We start from the raw sequence: 15,112 nt of genomic DNA, 5'->3' as shown, positions 1-15,112 counted from the left end.
CCCTGCCAAGCCATGACCTGTCTCCATATAAACAAGTCAGGGAAAAGCTTAGCGAGACTAAATCCAGGCTTCTTGTGCCGTGCAATAGTCAGGCAGCAGCACTGGCACAACTCTCCTCAATGTACCTGTGAGTACGGACGCCCCATCAGTAAAAATACCTCTAGGGGTTCAGCAAGGGGTACTGGCAGCCAGGACAGTCATCCCGGGTACAGAAGTGCTGCAAGCGGGCTACACCATGCCATCGGCACAGCCTTCAGGACCTGCTGGTCACACAAATGTCATCCTACATAAAGAATGCCAATGCAAGGATTTGGGGGAGTTTGACACATGCCATATGAAAAGCACGCCCAAGCTCTGCCTGTGCCACATTCTGCATTTCACCATACACACGGCCATGCCCCTATAGTACTCAGTGAATGCACATCCCATAGAGACCTGTTATATGCAGCTAAGTCCATCCAGCCCATGTTATATTTCAGGGAGGGCAAGGCCTGGGCCAGAAATAGCTCCGTTTATATATGAATTTTGGCCATTCTGCCGCTCAGTAACCGCGTCCAAAGCAAGCAGTCAAGACATGACTAATTCATGTGATATAGCTGTGAACACGCACCAGTCCAGATTGAATTGCAGTCATGATGGGGACACGTTAGATGGGGGAATGCAGGTTCTCCATCACACAATGACTGCAGCTTTCCTCTGGCACAATGCCACAATACCAGAAGTATATTCTATACACGGAGATCGCCCACTGTGAAGGAGAGACTCAGTGTCCTGTGTGTGACAGGAAGGGGTTAACTGCAGATCCACAAGCTTAAGGTAAGTTCACATGTGGCAGATTTGTTGCAGAAATCCATGGATATGCCAACGCCATTCACATGGAATCGGTTAGAAATCACATCTGCCCAGTGTGATATATAGGACATAGATCTTTCGTGGGGCAGCTGCACGGACGTGGAAGCGCTTAGAAGGGCTCCTGCATCAAAGTGGCCGTGCCACAAAAGATAATACATGTCCTATACTTCACCTGCATAAAGCCTGTTGATGTGGACACAACTCTCATCCACTCCGACCGCCCAGAACAACGATGGGGACAAGTGACAGCAGTAGCCATTGCTTGTCCTACTGCGGAGGGAGTTCTCACCTCCTCTGACCAGAGGGCAATTATCGGGGGACAAGCGATTTGTTCCTGATAATTGCCTGCTCAGTAAATGCAACCAATGCAAACATAGGAAAGGCTACCGGTGTGAGATAAGATGATAGCTGTGGTTAGGTGCACTTAGAGAAATAGATTTTATAGGATGAAACCCTTCTTTTTGGTTTCCCAAACTGGGTGCACTGAGCAGTGATGGCAGAGACAATGTGGTACCGAACATATGGTGCCTTCTAACAGCGCTGTCGGAATTCAATGTCTGATTGCTGGGTCTGACTCCCCGCCAATCGGCTGTTAGAAGGGGCTGCGGCACTTGGCGGAGCACTGTGGCCTCTTCGATGGCCTGTCATGTCACATCCATTGGTGACAGGGCCTTTGTGCAGCTCAGTCCTATTCAGGCGAATGGCATTGAGCTGCAATACCAAGCACACCCACTGCATGATGTATAGCACTGCACTTAGTATACTGTACCGACCCCTCTAACCAGCCAATCGGCGGGGGCATGACGGAAGTCAGATCCCTCCGATCAGATATTGATGGCCTCTCCAATATTTAATTCCCGTAGAACTCCTTTAAAGGGGTTGGTGCTCAAACAATATGGATCACCTATCCAATGTGAGATTACTGGGGTTCCAGCAATCATGAGAACAGGGGACCCTGGGTGAACTGAGCAACAGTGCACATGTGCCCACTGCTCCATTCACTTCTGTGGTAGTCCTGCGTACAGTGCACATGTGCCCACTGCTCCATTTACTTCTGTGGTAGTCCTGCGTACAGTGCACATGTGACCACTGCTCCATTTACTTCTGTGGTAGTCCTGCGTACAGTGCACATATGCCCACTGCTCCATTCACTTCTGTGGTAGTCCTGCGTACAGTGCACATGTGCCCACTGCTCCATTTACTTCTGTGGTAGTCCTGCGTATAGTGCACATGTGACCACTGCTCCATTTACTTCTGTGGTAGTCCTGCGTACGGTGCACATATGCCCACTGCTCCATTCACTTCTGTGGTAGCCCTGCGTACAGTGCACATGTGCCCACTGCTCCATTCACTTCTGTGGTAGTCCTGCGTACAGTGCACATGTGCCCTCTGCTCCATTCACTTCTGTGGTAGCCCTGCGTAAAGTGCACATGTGCCCACTGCTCCATTCACTTCTGTGGTAGCACTGCGTACAGTGCACATGTGACCACTGCTCCATTCACTTCTGTGGTAGCTTTGCCTACAGTGCACATGTGCCCACTGCACCATTCACCTCTCTGGTAGCCCTGCGTACAGTGCACATGTGCCCACTGCTCTATTCACTTCTGTGGTAGTCCTGCGTACAGTGCACATGTGCCCACTGCTCCATTCACTTCTGTGGTAGCTCTGCGTACAGTGCACATGTGCCCACCGCTACATTTACTTCTGTGGTAGTCCTGCGTACAGTGCACATGTGACCACTGCTCCATTTACTTCTGTAGTAGTCCTGCGTACAGTGCACATGTGCCCACTGCTCCATTCACTTCTGTGGTAGTCCTGCGTACAGTGCACATGTGCCCTCTGCTCCATTCACTTCTGTGGTAGCCCTGCGTAAAGTGCACATGTGCCCACTGCTCCATTCACTTCTGTGGTAGCACTGCGTACAGTGCACATTTGCCCACTGCTCCATTCGCTTCTGTGGTAGCTTTGCGTACAGTGCACATGTGCCCACTGCTCCATTCACTTCTGTGGTAGTCCTGAGTACAGTGAACTCCCATAGTAGTAAATGGAGCGGTGGTCTCACTCTGTTCACACGGGGGGGCTGGAACCTATCAGCTATGCTGTGGGTAGGTGATAAATGGGCCAAACCATTCAAAAGCAATGTCTGTAGGGGGTATATCTGCAATGGGACATGATTAAGGGCCAGGCGGAGGTACAGTATGGGCCCCAGACATCTATGGGTGCTATATTAGGGCAGATCAGAAATGGACCTGTAATACAGTGGCGGTACATAACGTACTACTGCTCTCACAGGTACAATCCCAGGTACAATGCTACCGCAGAGAGCTCCTGTAAAGTGAGGTCGGAGGGCAGCTGGCACCCGTTCATGGGTAGGGGGTTGTATACAGCAATTTTACCAGTCCTCTCCTGTACTTACGCAGAGTTATGTGGTTCTGGGGTATGTGGTTTGCAGTATAACTGGCGTCTCCCTCTGCCAGTCAGAAGTCACAGGCAGCATAGAGATGCCACCCCCTGCTGCCATAGGCTGCATTGATAATAATTGAGTAGTGGTGAATATAGACCAGGGGCGACTACTGTGAAAGAAGGGAGTTGTTAGCCCCTCACCCATGTGCCCCTGCACTGATACAGCGCCTATGGCACACTGGTAGAAGTGCCTCCTTGTGATGAGATAGGTTCCCACACCCAGCGCTGATAAAGAACGTTCTGCAGAAACCATCTCAGCCCTGAGACAAGGACCAACTGGAAGCAGAAAACTTCCACAGCTCCTGCCGGGCAGAGGAAGGACTAGAACTCCTATCATCCTCAGTCTCATGTGCTCACAAGATGCTTCACACAGATGGTGCGGATGCCAGTGTCTATAATCCATCATGGCTTACACGTCCACCAGACCTTCCTAAAAATACTATAAGGCCACGTGCTCAGGGTGACCGGTATAACGTGCCCATTTGCCAAGCGGATTTTTGTGCAGAGTAATTCAGCGCAAGCTGACCAGATGAGACTGTCTGTAAATTCCCTGCAAATCTGTCAATTGTTTGTGCGGGTTTTCAGCACAGATTTCACCCCTTGTAACACACGAAAATCTGCGTAAACTACACTACTGTATGCACGTACCCTAAGGGTGAATGCACGCGCTCAGGATTTATGTGCGGAGAATCTGCACTGAAATACGCAGGGAAATCCGTAAGGACAATCCGCATCAATTACTGCGGATTTACATGCGGATTAGGTGCAGATTTTCTGCATACGGATTTGACTCTCTCTGCTGTGAAAGGAGAAAATCCGGGCAGGAAACATAAAATAGACATGCAGTGGATTCCGCAGGACAAAAGCCGCATCGTGTGCAGGAGAATTTCATATTCTCATAGAATACAATGTGCATGACCTACGGTGCGGATTTCCTGCACGCAATCCTGATTGTGTACATGTAGCCTAAAGGGGCTCTGCGGACCATGTGCTCATTTCAATTAACTTTATTTATAAAATCCCTTTGACAAAAAAACAAAATATTGACAAGCCTGGCATGTGGTAATTCAGCTTGACAAGAGGAGTATCTGAGTACCCAGTCCTGGAGTAAGAATAAATACCGGCGATGTCCATATGAAAAGGACACAGGAGCTGTCCGCTCTCCTGCTAATTGCAATTCTGGAGCATCACTGTACCGTTCTTCTGTTAATCCTCCTAGAAATGTATAAACTGGCAACTGGGTGTTACCCTTCCCCTAAAGGTACGGGCGCACGGTCATGTTTCGGTATGCAGTTTTTGAAGCCCCAAAAAAAAAAAAAAGAGAAATGATATCCGTCCTTTATACTTTCTCTCCTTTTATGATCCAGTCTTCATTTCGGCTTCAGAACCTGCATGCAGAAACCTATCTGTCAGCAGCGATGGGACTGTGTAGGGTCACCCCCAACTGAACTGTGTAGGGTCACCCCCACCTGATCGATGCATTCATCCGTTTCTAGCAGGAATAACAGAGGAACTGCATCATGCGTTACAAGGCCAGTCTCACATATTCACAGCATTTTCTAGTATTCAATTTTGGCCCAGTAGATGACAGGCACCCATGGTCCCTGACGGAGCCCACTGACGATAATGGGGGGTCCATTGGGGTCCCGCTATGGATTCTGTCCTTCCGCCGGACAGAACACCTCTACGTACTGCCATGCGGTCTCGCTTTTCAGCCTAGATGAATTAGCCCCAGAAGGGATGCTCCAGCATTGGTAACCTAGGGGGTACAAGCATTCACTACAACAGCCATGCCAGGTGAGCATTCCATAAAGGGCGCCACATTTCTCAGTCACCTTAGGCAGGGGTATGACAGGTAATGCCCCATGTGGGTGGTAGGGCAGACTGGGGGTCCCCTGGCACACAGCACTACACAAGTATGGGAAGTGTCCAGAGTGACCCAGGGACACCATCTTACCATCTCGTGTCATCGTGGTGATGCTCCAGAACCGCATAGCCAAAGAACGAGCCAGTGGGACCTCGGAAGAGCACGGGGTGATCCAGGTCTATATTGTAAGCCCCGGCCAGGCGGAGGGACAGCAGCGCCAGCAGCACTTCACAGGCGCCCGTGCGAACCCGGGGTCCTGCAGCCATCATCGTCCAGGGCAGGGATGCCAGCTAAGAAATGTCTCCAGGGGTGAAGTGAAGTGGTGGCAGTGGGCGACTTCTCCGCGGGCTGCTCTCACCAGTTCTGCAGGGCACTGTGAGGGAGTGGAGGACTGAAGAACTCCAGAACACTTCAGCTGGGCACTGCTGCGGCGCGGGCGCCCTCTACCGCGCCGTGTGGTGTAGTGCAGGGACCAGGACCAGCACATGTCTGCTATAAGTCATGGTCGGAGGCTCAGTGACCCTGCAAGAAGGGAGTCTGACAACGAAAAAACTAAAGGTGGCCCCATGTTGTAGGCGGTCCAAATCGACATAAGATGGGATAACAGAAGTAGCAATACCACCGTGCAGATCAAAAATACAGCAGAGCCAAATACAACAGTGCAGCACCGAATACCGCCCAGCAGAGCCAAATACCACAGTGCAGCACAATATACTGATCCAGCAGAGCCAAATACAACAGTGCAGCACCGAATACCGCCCAGCAGAGCCAAATGCCAGTGTGCGGCACAATATACTGATCCAGCAGAGCCAAATACAACAGTGCAGCACCAATTACCACCCAGCAGAGCCAAATACCACTGTGCGGCACCGAATACCGCCCAGCAGAGCCAAATACCACTGTGCGGCACAATATACTGCTCCAGCAGAGCCAAATACAACAGTGCAGCACCGAATACCGCCCAGCAGAGCCAAATACCACAGTGCAGCACCGAATATCGCCCAGCAGAGCCAAATACCACTGTGCGGCACAATATACTGCTCCAGCAGAGCCAAATACAACAGTGCAGCACCGAATACCGCCCAGCAGAGCCAAATGCCAGTGTGCGGCACAATATACTGCTCCAGCAGAGCCAAATACAACAGTGCAGCACCGAATACCGCCCAGCAGAGCCAAATGCCAGTGTGTGGCACAATATACTGCTCCAGCAGAGCCAAATACAACAGTGCAGCACCGAATACCACCCAGCAGAGCCAAATACCACTGTGCGGCACCGAATACCGCCCAGCAGAGCCAAATACAACAGTGCAGCACTGAATACCGCCCAGCAGAGCCAAATACAACAGTGCAGCACTGAATACCGCCCAGCAGAGCCAAATACAACAGTGCAGCACCGAATACCGCCCAGCAGAGCCAAATACCACTGTGCGGCACAATATACTGCTCCAGCAGAGCCAAATACAACAGTGCAGCACCGAATACCGCCCAGCAGAGCCAAATGCCAGTGTGCGGCACACTATACTGCTCCAGCAGAGCCAAATACAACAGTGCAGCACCGAATACCGCCCAGCAGAGCCAAATGCCAGTGTGCGGCACAATATACTGCTCCAGCAGAGCCAAATACAACAGTGCAGCACCGAATACCACCCAGCAGAGCCAAATACAACAGTGCAGCACTGAATACCGCCCAGCAGAGCCAAATACAACAGTGCAGCACTGAATACCGCCCAGCAGAGCCAAATACAACAGTGCAGCACCGAATACCGCCCAGCAGAGCCAAATACCACTGTGCGGCACAATATACTGCTCCAGCAGAGCCAAATACAACAGTGCAGCACCGAATACCGCCCAGCAGAGCCAAATGCCAGTGTGCGGCACAATATACTGCTCCAGCAGAGCCAAATACAACAGTGCAGCACCGAATACCGCCCAGCAGAGCCAAATACCACTGTGCGGCACAATATACTGCTCCAGCAGAGCCAAATACAACAGTGCAGCACCGAATACCGCCCAGCAGAGCCAAATGCCAGTGTGCGGCACAATATACTGCTCCAGCAGAGCCAAATACAACAGTGCAGCACCAAATACCACCCAGCAGAGCCAAATACCACTGTGCGGCACCGAATACCGCCCAGCAGAGCCAAATACCACTGTGCGGCACAATATACTGCTCCAGCAGAGCCAAATACAACAGTGCAGCACCAAATACCGCCCAGCAGAGCCAAATACCACAGTGCAGCACCGAATATTGCCCAGCAGAGCCAAATACCACTGTGCGGCACAATATACTGCTCCAGCAGAGCCAAATACAACAGAGCCAAATGCCAGTGTGCGGCAGCAGAGCCAAATGCCAGTGTGCGGCACAATATACTGCTCCAGCAGAGCCAAATACAACAGTGCAGCACCAAATACCACCCAGCAGAGCCAAATACAACAGTGCAGCACCGAATACCACCCAGCAGAGCCAAATACCACTGTGCGGCACCGAATACCGCCCAGCAGAGCCAAATACAACAGTGCAGCACTGAATACCGCCCAGCAGAGCCAAATACAACAGTGCAGCACTGAATACCGCCCAGCAGAGCCAAATACAACAGTGCAGCACCGAATACCGCCCAGCAGAGCCAAATACCACTGTGCGGCACAATATACTGCTCCAGCAGAGCCAAATACAACAGTGCAGCACCGAATACCGTCCAGCAGAGCCAAATACCACTGTGCAGCACAATATACTGCTCCAGCAGAGCCAAATACAACAGTGCAGCACCGAATACCATCCAGCAGAGCCAAATACCACAGTGCAGCACTGAATACCGCCCAGCAGAGCCAAATACCACTGTGTGGCACAATATACTGCTCCAGCAGAACCAGATACAACAGTGCAGCACTGAATACCGCCCAGCAGAGCCAAATACTACAGTACGGCACAATATACTGCCCCAGCAGAACCAAATACCACAGTGCAGCACCGAATACCGTCCAGCAGAACCAAATACTACAGTGCAGCACTGAATACCGCCCAGCAGAGCCAAATACCATTGTGCGGCACAATATACTTCCCCAGCAGAGCCAAATACTACAGTGCAGCACTGAATACCGCCCAGCAGAGCCAAATACCACAGTGCGGCACCGAATACCGCCCAGCAGAACCAGATACTACAGTGCAGCACTGAATACCGCCCAGCAGAGCCAAATGCTACAGTGCGGCATATTATACTGCCCAGCAGAACCAGATACCACAGTGCAGCACAATATACTGCCCCAGTAGAACCAGATACCACAGTACAGCACAATATACTGCCCCAGCAGAGCCAAATGCTACAGTGCAGCACAATATACTGCCTCAGCAGAACCAGATACCACAGTTTAGCACAATATACTGCTCCAGCAGAACCAGATACCACAGTGCAGCACAATATACTGCCCCAGCAGAACCAGATACCACAGTGCAACACAATACAGTGCCCCATCAAAACCAGATACCACAGTGCAGCACAATATACTGCCCCAGCAGAACCAGATACCACAGCGCACCACAATATACTGCCCCAGCAGAACCAGATACCACAGTGCAGCACAATATACTGCCCCAGTAGAACCAGATACTACAGTGCAGCACAATATGCTGCCCCAGTAGAACCAGATACCACAGTGCAGCACAATATACTGCCCCAGCAGAACCAGATACCACAGTGCAGCACAATATACTGCCCCAGCAGAACCAGATACCACAGTGCAGCACAATATAGTGCCCCATCAGAACCAGATACCACAGTGCAGCACAATATAGTGCCCCATCAAAACCAGATACCACAGTGCAGCACAATATACTGCCCCAGTAGAACCAGATACCACAGTGCAGCACAATATACTGCCCCAGCAGAACCAGATACCAGAGTGCAGCACAATATACTGCCCCAGCAGAACCAGATACCACAGTGCAGCACAATATACTGCCCCAGCAGAACCAGATACTACAGTGCAGCACAATATACTGCCCCAGTAGAACCAGATACCACAGTGCAGCACAATATACTGCCCCAGCAGAACCAGATACCACAGTGCAGCACAATACAGTGCCCCATCAGAACCAGATACCACAGTGCAGCACAATATACTGCCCCAGTAGAACCAGATACCACAGTGCAGCACAATATACTGCCCCAGCAGAACCAGATACTACAGTGCAGCACAATATACTGCCCCAGTAGAACCAGATACCACAGTGCAGCACAATATACTGTCCCAGCAGAACCAGATACCACAGTGCAGCACAATACAGTGCCCCATCAGAACCAGATACCACAGTGCAGCACAATATAGTGCCCCATCAGAACCAGATACCACAGTGCAGCACAATATACTGCCCCAGCAGAACCAGATACCACAGTGCAGCACAAAATACTGCCCCAGCAGAACCAGATACCACAGTGCAGCACAATATAGTGCCCCATCAGAACCAGATACCACAGTGCAGCACAATATACTGCCCCAGCAGAACCAGATACCACAGTGCAGCACAAAATACTGCCCCAGCAGAACCAGATACCACAGTGCAGCACAATATACTGCCCCAGCAAAACCAGATACCACAGTGCAGCACAATATACTGCCCCAGCAAAACCAGATACCACAGTGCAGCACAATATACTGCCACAGCAGAACCAGATACCACAGAGAACAAACCTACTGTCTAGGAGCACTAAGGGTGCATACTTACTGTGTGGGAGCACCAAAGAGGCATAACTTCTGTGTGGGGAATGGCTAGGATTCACCATGTATAGATTGGCATTGGGCAGAGTTAGAGGTGTGGATTAGTGTAGGAAAAGTCTTCTGTTTGGTGATCTTGTCCATCCTTAGGCTTTTTAAAAGTTGGTAGGTGTGTAGAAGAGGGAGGTATGTAGAAGATTGAGGCTTGTGCAGTGAAATTAATGGGCCTTATAATAACAGGTCCATTAAGCAGATCTTCTGGGATGACTACTAGGTGAGAAGTGAGAGCTGACATGTGGGGTTGGGAACTTTTTTTATTCATTTACTTACGTACTTGGTCCTTGATGGACCCAAGCAGTACGACTTATACTGTCCTGCTAGTGGCCCTGTGCATGGACCTGACCAGAAGTTGGCTGGTGTAAGGCATTGTTCACACTTCTGTTATGACAGAGTCTATCATATACTGGATGAGAAGAAAAGGGCAGCATTTAACATTCTTCTTCTCATGGTCAATAGTGTGGTGGAACCTGGTGGACACTATTGTATGTCAAAAGGACCTGGCGGGTCTGTGAGGACCATCATATTACAGATCTGGCGCATTATTATTTTAGTCTGCAAGTTCTCCCTGAGGTGTTTCAAAAACAAATTGACAGGTTAATTGGATTCCTGTAAAACAGGCCCCAGTGTTTGTCTGATATGGGGGAAATTAGATTGTGAGCTCTGTTGGCAACAGAGACTGGTGTGAACGGTGACAATCTATGAACAGCATGTAAGAATATGGTGGGCCTAAGGAAGCAACAGAAATAAATGATAATGCTATCTTTGGAGGGAAAGTCTGTAGGAATGTATACCCTTATAAGTATTGAAATAAGTGCCAACTTGTGTGTGATACTGTGAAGTGTAAGTCAATATGCAGGATGCAGACTGATACGTATGAAGGTAACTTCATTTGTTCCTTCTTAAGCCTCCACAAATATTCCACCTCCTCTTCAAGTCATTCTTGTAGGGCCACTTCATCCTTGTTCTTGTATCTAAGCAGGGATCTGGTGTATCTAGTCATCATCTGCCCACCTCTGATGTCACACTGCCCACTACTCAAGTCCCACCATAATCCTCTATAAAATGTGCACATAATACCAGTCAGATGGCATTTCTATTCAATGAGATGTTGAAAAGAAAAAGCTTACACTGCGTTTCTTTGCTTTTTTCTTTGTAATTCTTTATTTACAAAGTTAAACAATGCACCATGACAGACATCATATTTTCTTTTCTTTTTTTTAATATAATATTATTGCTATTAAACAGTTATATCAGTTACAAAGTATGTTCAAGTGAAGCATGTATTGTGGAGAACATTGGCAAATATAAGCAATTAAAGTAAAGGGGAATGGGGGGTGACTAGGGGGTTGGGGGGAGGGGTAAGGCAAGATGAACTGCCAAGTGGGTAACTGGTCCTTTCAATATTCAGCGTTATACAGGACTTGAGAGTATGGACGTACGCAAAGTATCCTCAACCCTTTGTGGCTGGTATCTTGGCCAGGGGGACCACAGTTTCAAGTAAGAGTCTCTAGTCCTGCTAGCTCCACAAATTGGCATATTTGGTTCACCTTTGACACCCATTCCTGAAAGGATGGTGGGGATTGACTAAGCCAATGCAGAGGAATTAGAGCTCTGGCTGCTGCCAGCAGATGTGTGATTAGATTTTTCCTGGACGGTGTGTAATTCGAGCTAGCTCTTGCTAAAAACATTTGGTTAGCCCTAAAGGTAAAAGAGGTGGAGCAGATTTTCTGTATCTTCTACTTGTTTCCAGTAAGTAGCAATAAGGGGGCATTCATACCATTTATGGGAAGGGAGCCGACATGTGTCCCACATCTCCAGCAGTTTTTAGATTGAGAGAGTTTATGAGTGTAGAGAAACTCCAGAGTCTTGTACCACCGGGTTAATAGCTTATAATGATTCCCCTGTAGTCTTACACATGAGGAGAAGCCATGGAATGTGCGTTGGATTGCCTGAACCTCTTCATCTCTAAGGGATATGTTCAGCTCCCTTTCCCAGTAAGAAATAAAAGTGGGTCTAGAGGGGGTCTGAGGAGCAAGGAGTATAGAATAGAATTTTCCCACCTTCCTGGGTAATGGTAAATTTGTTGACAAAGCAACTTCAAATGGGGTGAGTTGTCTTTTAAAGGAAAAAGCCTGTACGAATTTCTCCGCCACTCTTTGAAAATGTGCAAGTGAAGTGGGTTGATTTGTGCAGAACGTAGTAGCTCTTGTAGTACTTCTTGTGATGGTACTTTGTCTAGATGGAAGAGGTCATCTATAGTGATGGATTTGAACTTCTCCCAAAAGTCTGAGTATGGAGTGTCAATTTTAGCGATGGCTATTGGTATTAAAGGGATTCTGTCACCAGTTTTTGACCCCCACATTCAAAAATATGGTTATGTGCATGGAGCTCTTGTGATTCCTAAAGTGGTCTTATAAGCTAAATCTGTAGGCTCATTTAGTGTAAAAAAGGCCTGTGCCTGATGCTCCCGTGCGGACTTCTCCGTTCGGCTTCATTGAGCGAAGTGCGCATGCGCCGGCACTTCGCTCAACCTCCCGATGACGGCAGCCTTCAGGTCATCGGGAGGTTGAGCGAAGTGCCGGCACATGCGCACTTCGCTCAATGAAGCCGAACGGAGAAGTCCGCACGGGCGCATCAGGCACAGGCCTGTGCGCACGCGCGGGATGTTAGAGAAGAAGGAGGGGGGAGTGAGGGAGAGCCGGAGGAGTAGCAAATGATTCTGAGGCGGCGCTGATGACAGCAAAGGAGGAGCTGGGCACGAACGGTGCGGGCGGCATCTGGAAGACATGAGCATCCCCCTGGGCACCTTAGTGAGATGAATGACAGGTTAGATAAAATGTTTTTTACACTAAATGAGCCTACAGATTTAGCTTATAAGACCACATTAGGAATCACAAGAGCTCCATGCACATAACCATATTTTTGAATGTGGGGGTCAAAAACTGGTGACAGAATCCCTTTAAGCTTGAGGGGAATAATGGAGATGGAAAGGGTGCCAGAGTGTCTTTCATTGAGAGCCACACTGTGCATGTACCTTTCAATTGTGGGTCAAAGTCAGAACGACTAATGACTCCTGCAGCTGGGAACCAAAGAGTTTTAGGCAACGAGGAGCCTAAGGATTGTTGTGCCAGAACATCCAAGTTCAGTACACTGCGCTTCTTGACGTCAGTGTCCCTTTGGCAGTTTTCATGATGTAGATTCTTGAACTCGTTCTTCTGAGTATTAAGCAATCTGTTACATTATACAGCGCCTGTCATAGAGCACTCATTGGGCCACTCAGGGACAGTTCCATGGTTTATATATTTTAAAAAATCTACTTTTTTAACCATAACAGATTATGAATGCCATGTAAATTAGATGTTGGCAGATGTTTCACATGAAGCTGATACTGGCTAGCTTGGCTACATTTCTAAGTGTCCCTCTACAGCTAAATAAGAGTGCAGGCAAATGAAGTGGCTGCCAAGGACACGAGCAAGAAGAGATAAATCAGCCCCCGGTACACAGTTAGGATTTAGGTGTAAACTTTACTACATAGTTTGGGCCAAGAAATAAAATTTGAATCAGACTATAAATATACCCGGTGTCACATCATGACCCTGACCGCAAATGCTGTGGAAGACTCTCAATCAGCATAAACTGACATACTGATTCCAATTTCATCAAGGACATCCACTTACAGAAAAGCAAATACTTTCCATAGCAACAAATAGTATAAGCTCTCCTTTCTCGAGCACAATTGAGAAAATGAAAGTATGAAACCACTTTAAAGGGAATCTGTCAGCAGGAAGTTTAGTTATAAACCAGGGACAATGCTCTGTCGGGTTATCTCATCTGGATGGAATACCTTTCACTGCAACGAGCCGCAGGGGCAGTGTGGATGATGGGAGTAGTTGTACCCATGGTACGGACACTTACTGGCAATGCAGTGAAGGGAAGGGTACACCTCTTCTTTGCTTCAGCGCACACTCTGGTGTTCAAGTTCTCCTGCCTGTTAGTGTTTTTGGGTGCCCTTGGTGTTAAGGGGTGCAAGGGAGGATCCCTGGTAGACGCTGTTGCTGATGGTGTTGGTGCAGTGTGTCTTTACTGATTCTTTACTGACGAATCAAGTTCAGGAACATTAGTGACTCAGTATGCATGGACTGGCAGTTCTTAGCTGACTGTGGTATAAGCATCCAAAAATAGGGGTGCACAATTTTCTATCAAACTATTCAATCATGTCCACCCATCCCCCCTCCCAAAAATCAGACTAAGTTCTGCAGCTTTTGTAGGATTTTGTACTCATGGATGAATCTGCACTTTCCTTGGTGGGATGCAGACTCTCAGGTCTCTAATACATGGCCAGGCTCCTGAAGTTTCTATTCTCCAAGATTATTCTCACTTAGCTATGGAGTCTATTTCTCCACTTTTCTTTGGCTGGTTTACTATCCAGGCTGCGTCTTCACTCCTGTTCTATAAGTTCACTGCGTAGACATCCACTGTCTAGCAATAGGCTGACACCGATCATTGTGATCTAACTGTTCCTCCCTATGGGGAGGGTAGCATAGCCCCACCAAGCAACTGGTGGATATGGCCAGTTAACTGTTACCGCTCATTACATAGAAAACCCTTTTGTAGCATACAGTGCTGCCCATAATTATTCATACTCCTGGCAAATTTTGACTTAAAGTTACTTTTATTCAACCAGCAAGTAATTTTTTGGACGGGAAATGACATAGGTGTCTCCTAAAAGATAATAAGACAATGTACAAAAGGCATTATTGTGGAAAAAAATAACATTTCTCAGCTTTTATTTACATTTGAGTGAAAAATACAAGATGTTCCGCACTGTGGAAAATCTCGTAGGACGTGGTCGGAAGCCAAAAGTGACACCTGTGCTGGCCAGGAGGATAGTTAGAGAGGTGAAAAAGAATCCATTGATCATCACCAAGGCCACCCTGGTGAATCTGGGCTCTGCTGGTGGAAATGTCTCAAGGCAGACAATCCAACGGACATTGCACACTGCTGGGTTCCACGGATGCAGACCAAGGAGGACACCACTTCTCCAGACAAGGCACACAAAAGCTTGCTTGGCTTTTGCAAAAGCTCATCTGGACAAAGAAGAAGACTTCTGGTCTTCCGCTTTATAGTCAGATTAAATTTTTTTAATTGTTTAGTCACAAT

At 48.4% G+C, this 15,112-nt stretch overlaps 1 protein-coding gene across 2 annotated transcripts in view; it reads right to left on the bottom strand.

The window, feature by feature from the left end:
- Positions 1–5,683, bottom strand: part of ITGA9 (integrin subunit alpha 9) — a 459,851-nt gene extending 454,168 nt beyond the window's left edge. Inside the window, exon 1 of one of the 2 annotated variants that reach the window (XM_044293305.1) lies at positions 5,273–5,683. In XM_044293305.1, coding sequence (XP_044149240.1) covers positions 5,273–5,451 — 179 coding nt within the window. In that variant the 5' untranslated portion in view covers positions 5,452–5,683. The remainder of the gene's footprint in view (positions 1–5,272) is intronic. The other variant, XM_044293304.1, reaches the window with a different exon arrangement.
- Positions 5,684–15,112: the final 9,429 nt, after the last annotated feature.

The sequence above is a fragment of the Bufo gargarizans genome, chromosome 5 (genome assembly GCF_014858855.1).
Source record: "Bufo gargarizans isolate SCDJY-AF-19 chromosome 5, ASM1485885v1, whole genome shotgun sequence".
In the NCBI taxonomy this organism is placed as follows: domain Eukaryota; kingdom Metazoa; phylum Chordata; class Amphibia; order Anura; family Bufonidae; genus Bufo; species Bufo gargarizans.
The sequence above is the reverse complement of the archived record's forward strand: the minus strand, read 5'-3'. Positions and strand labels throughout refer to the sequence as shown.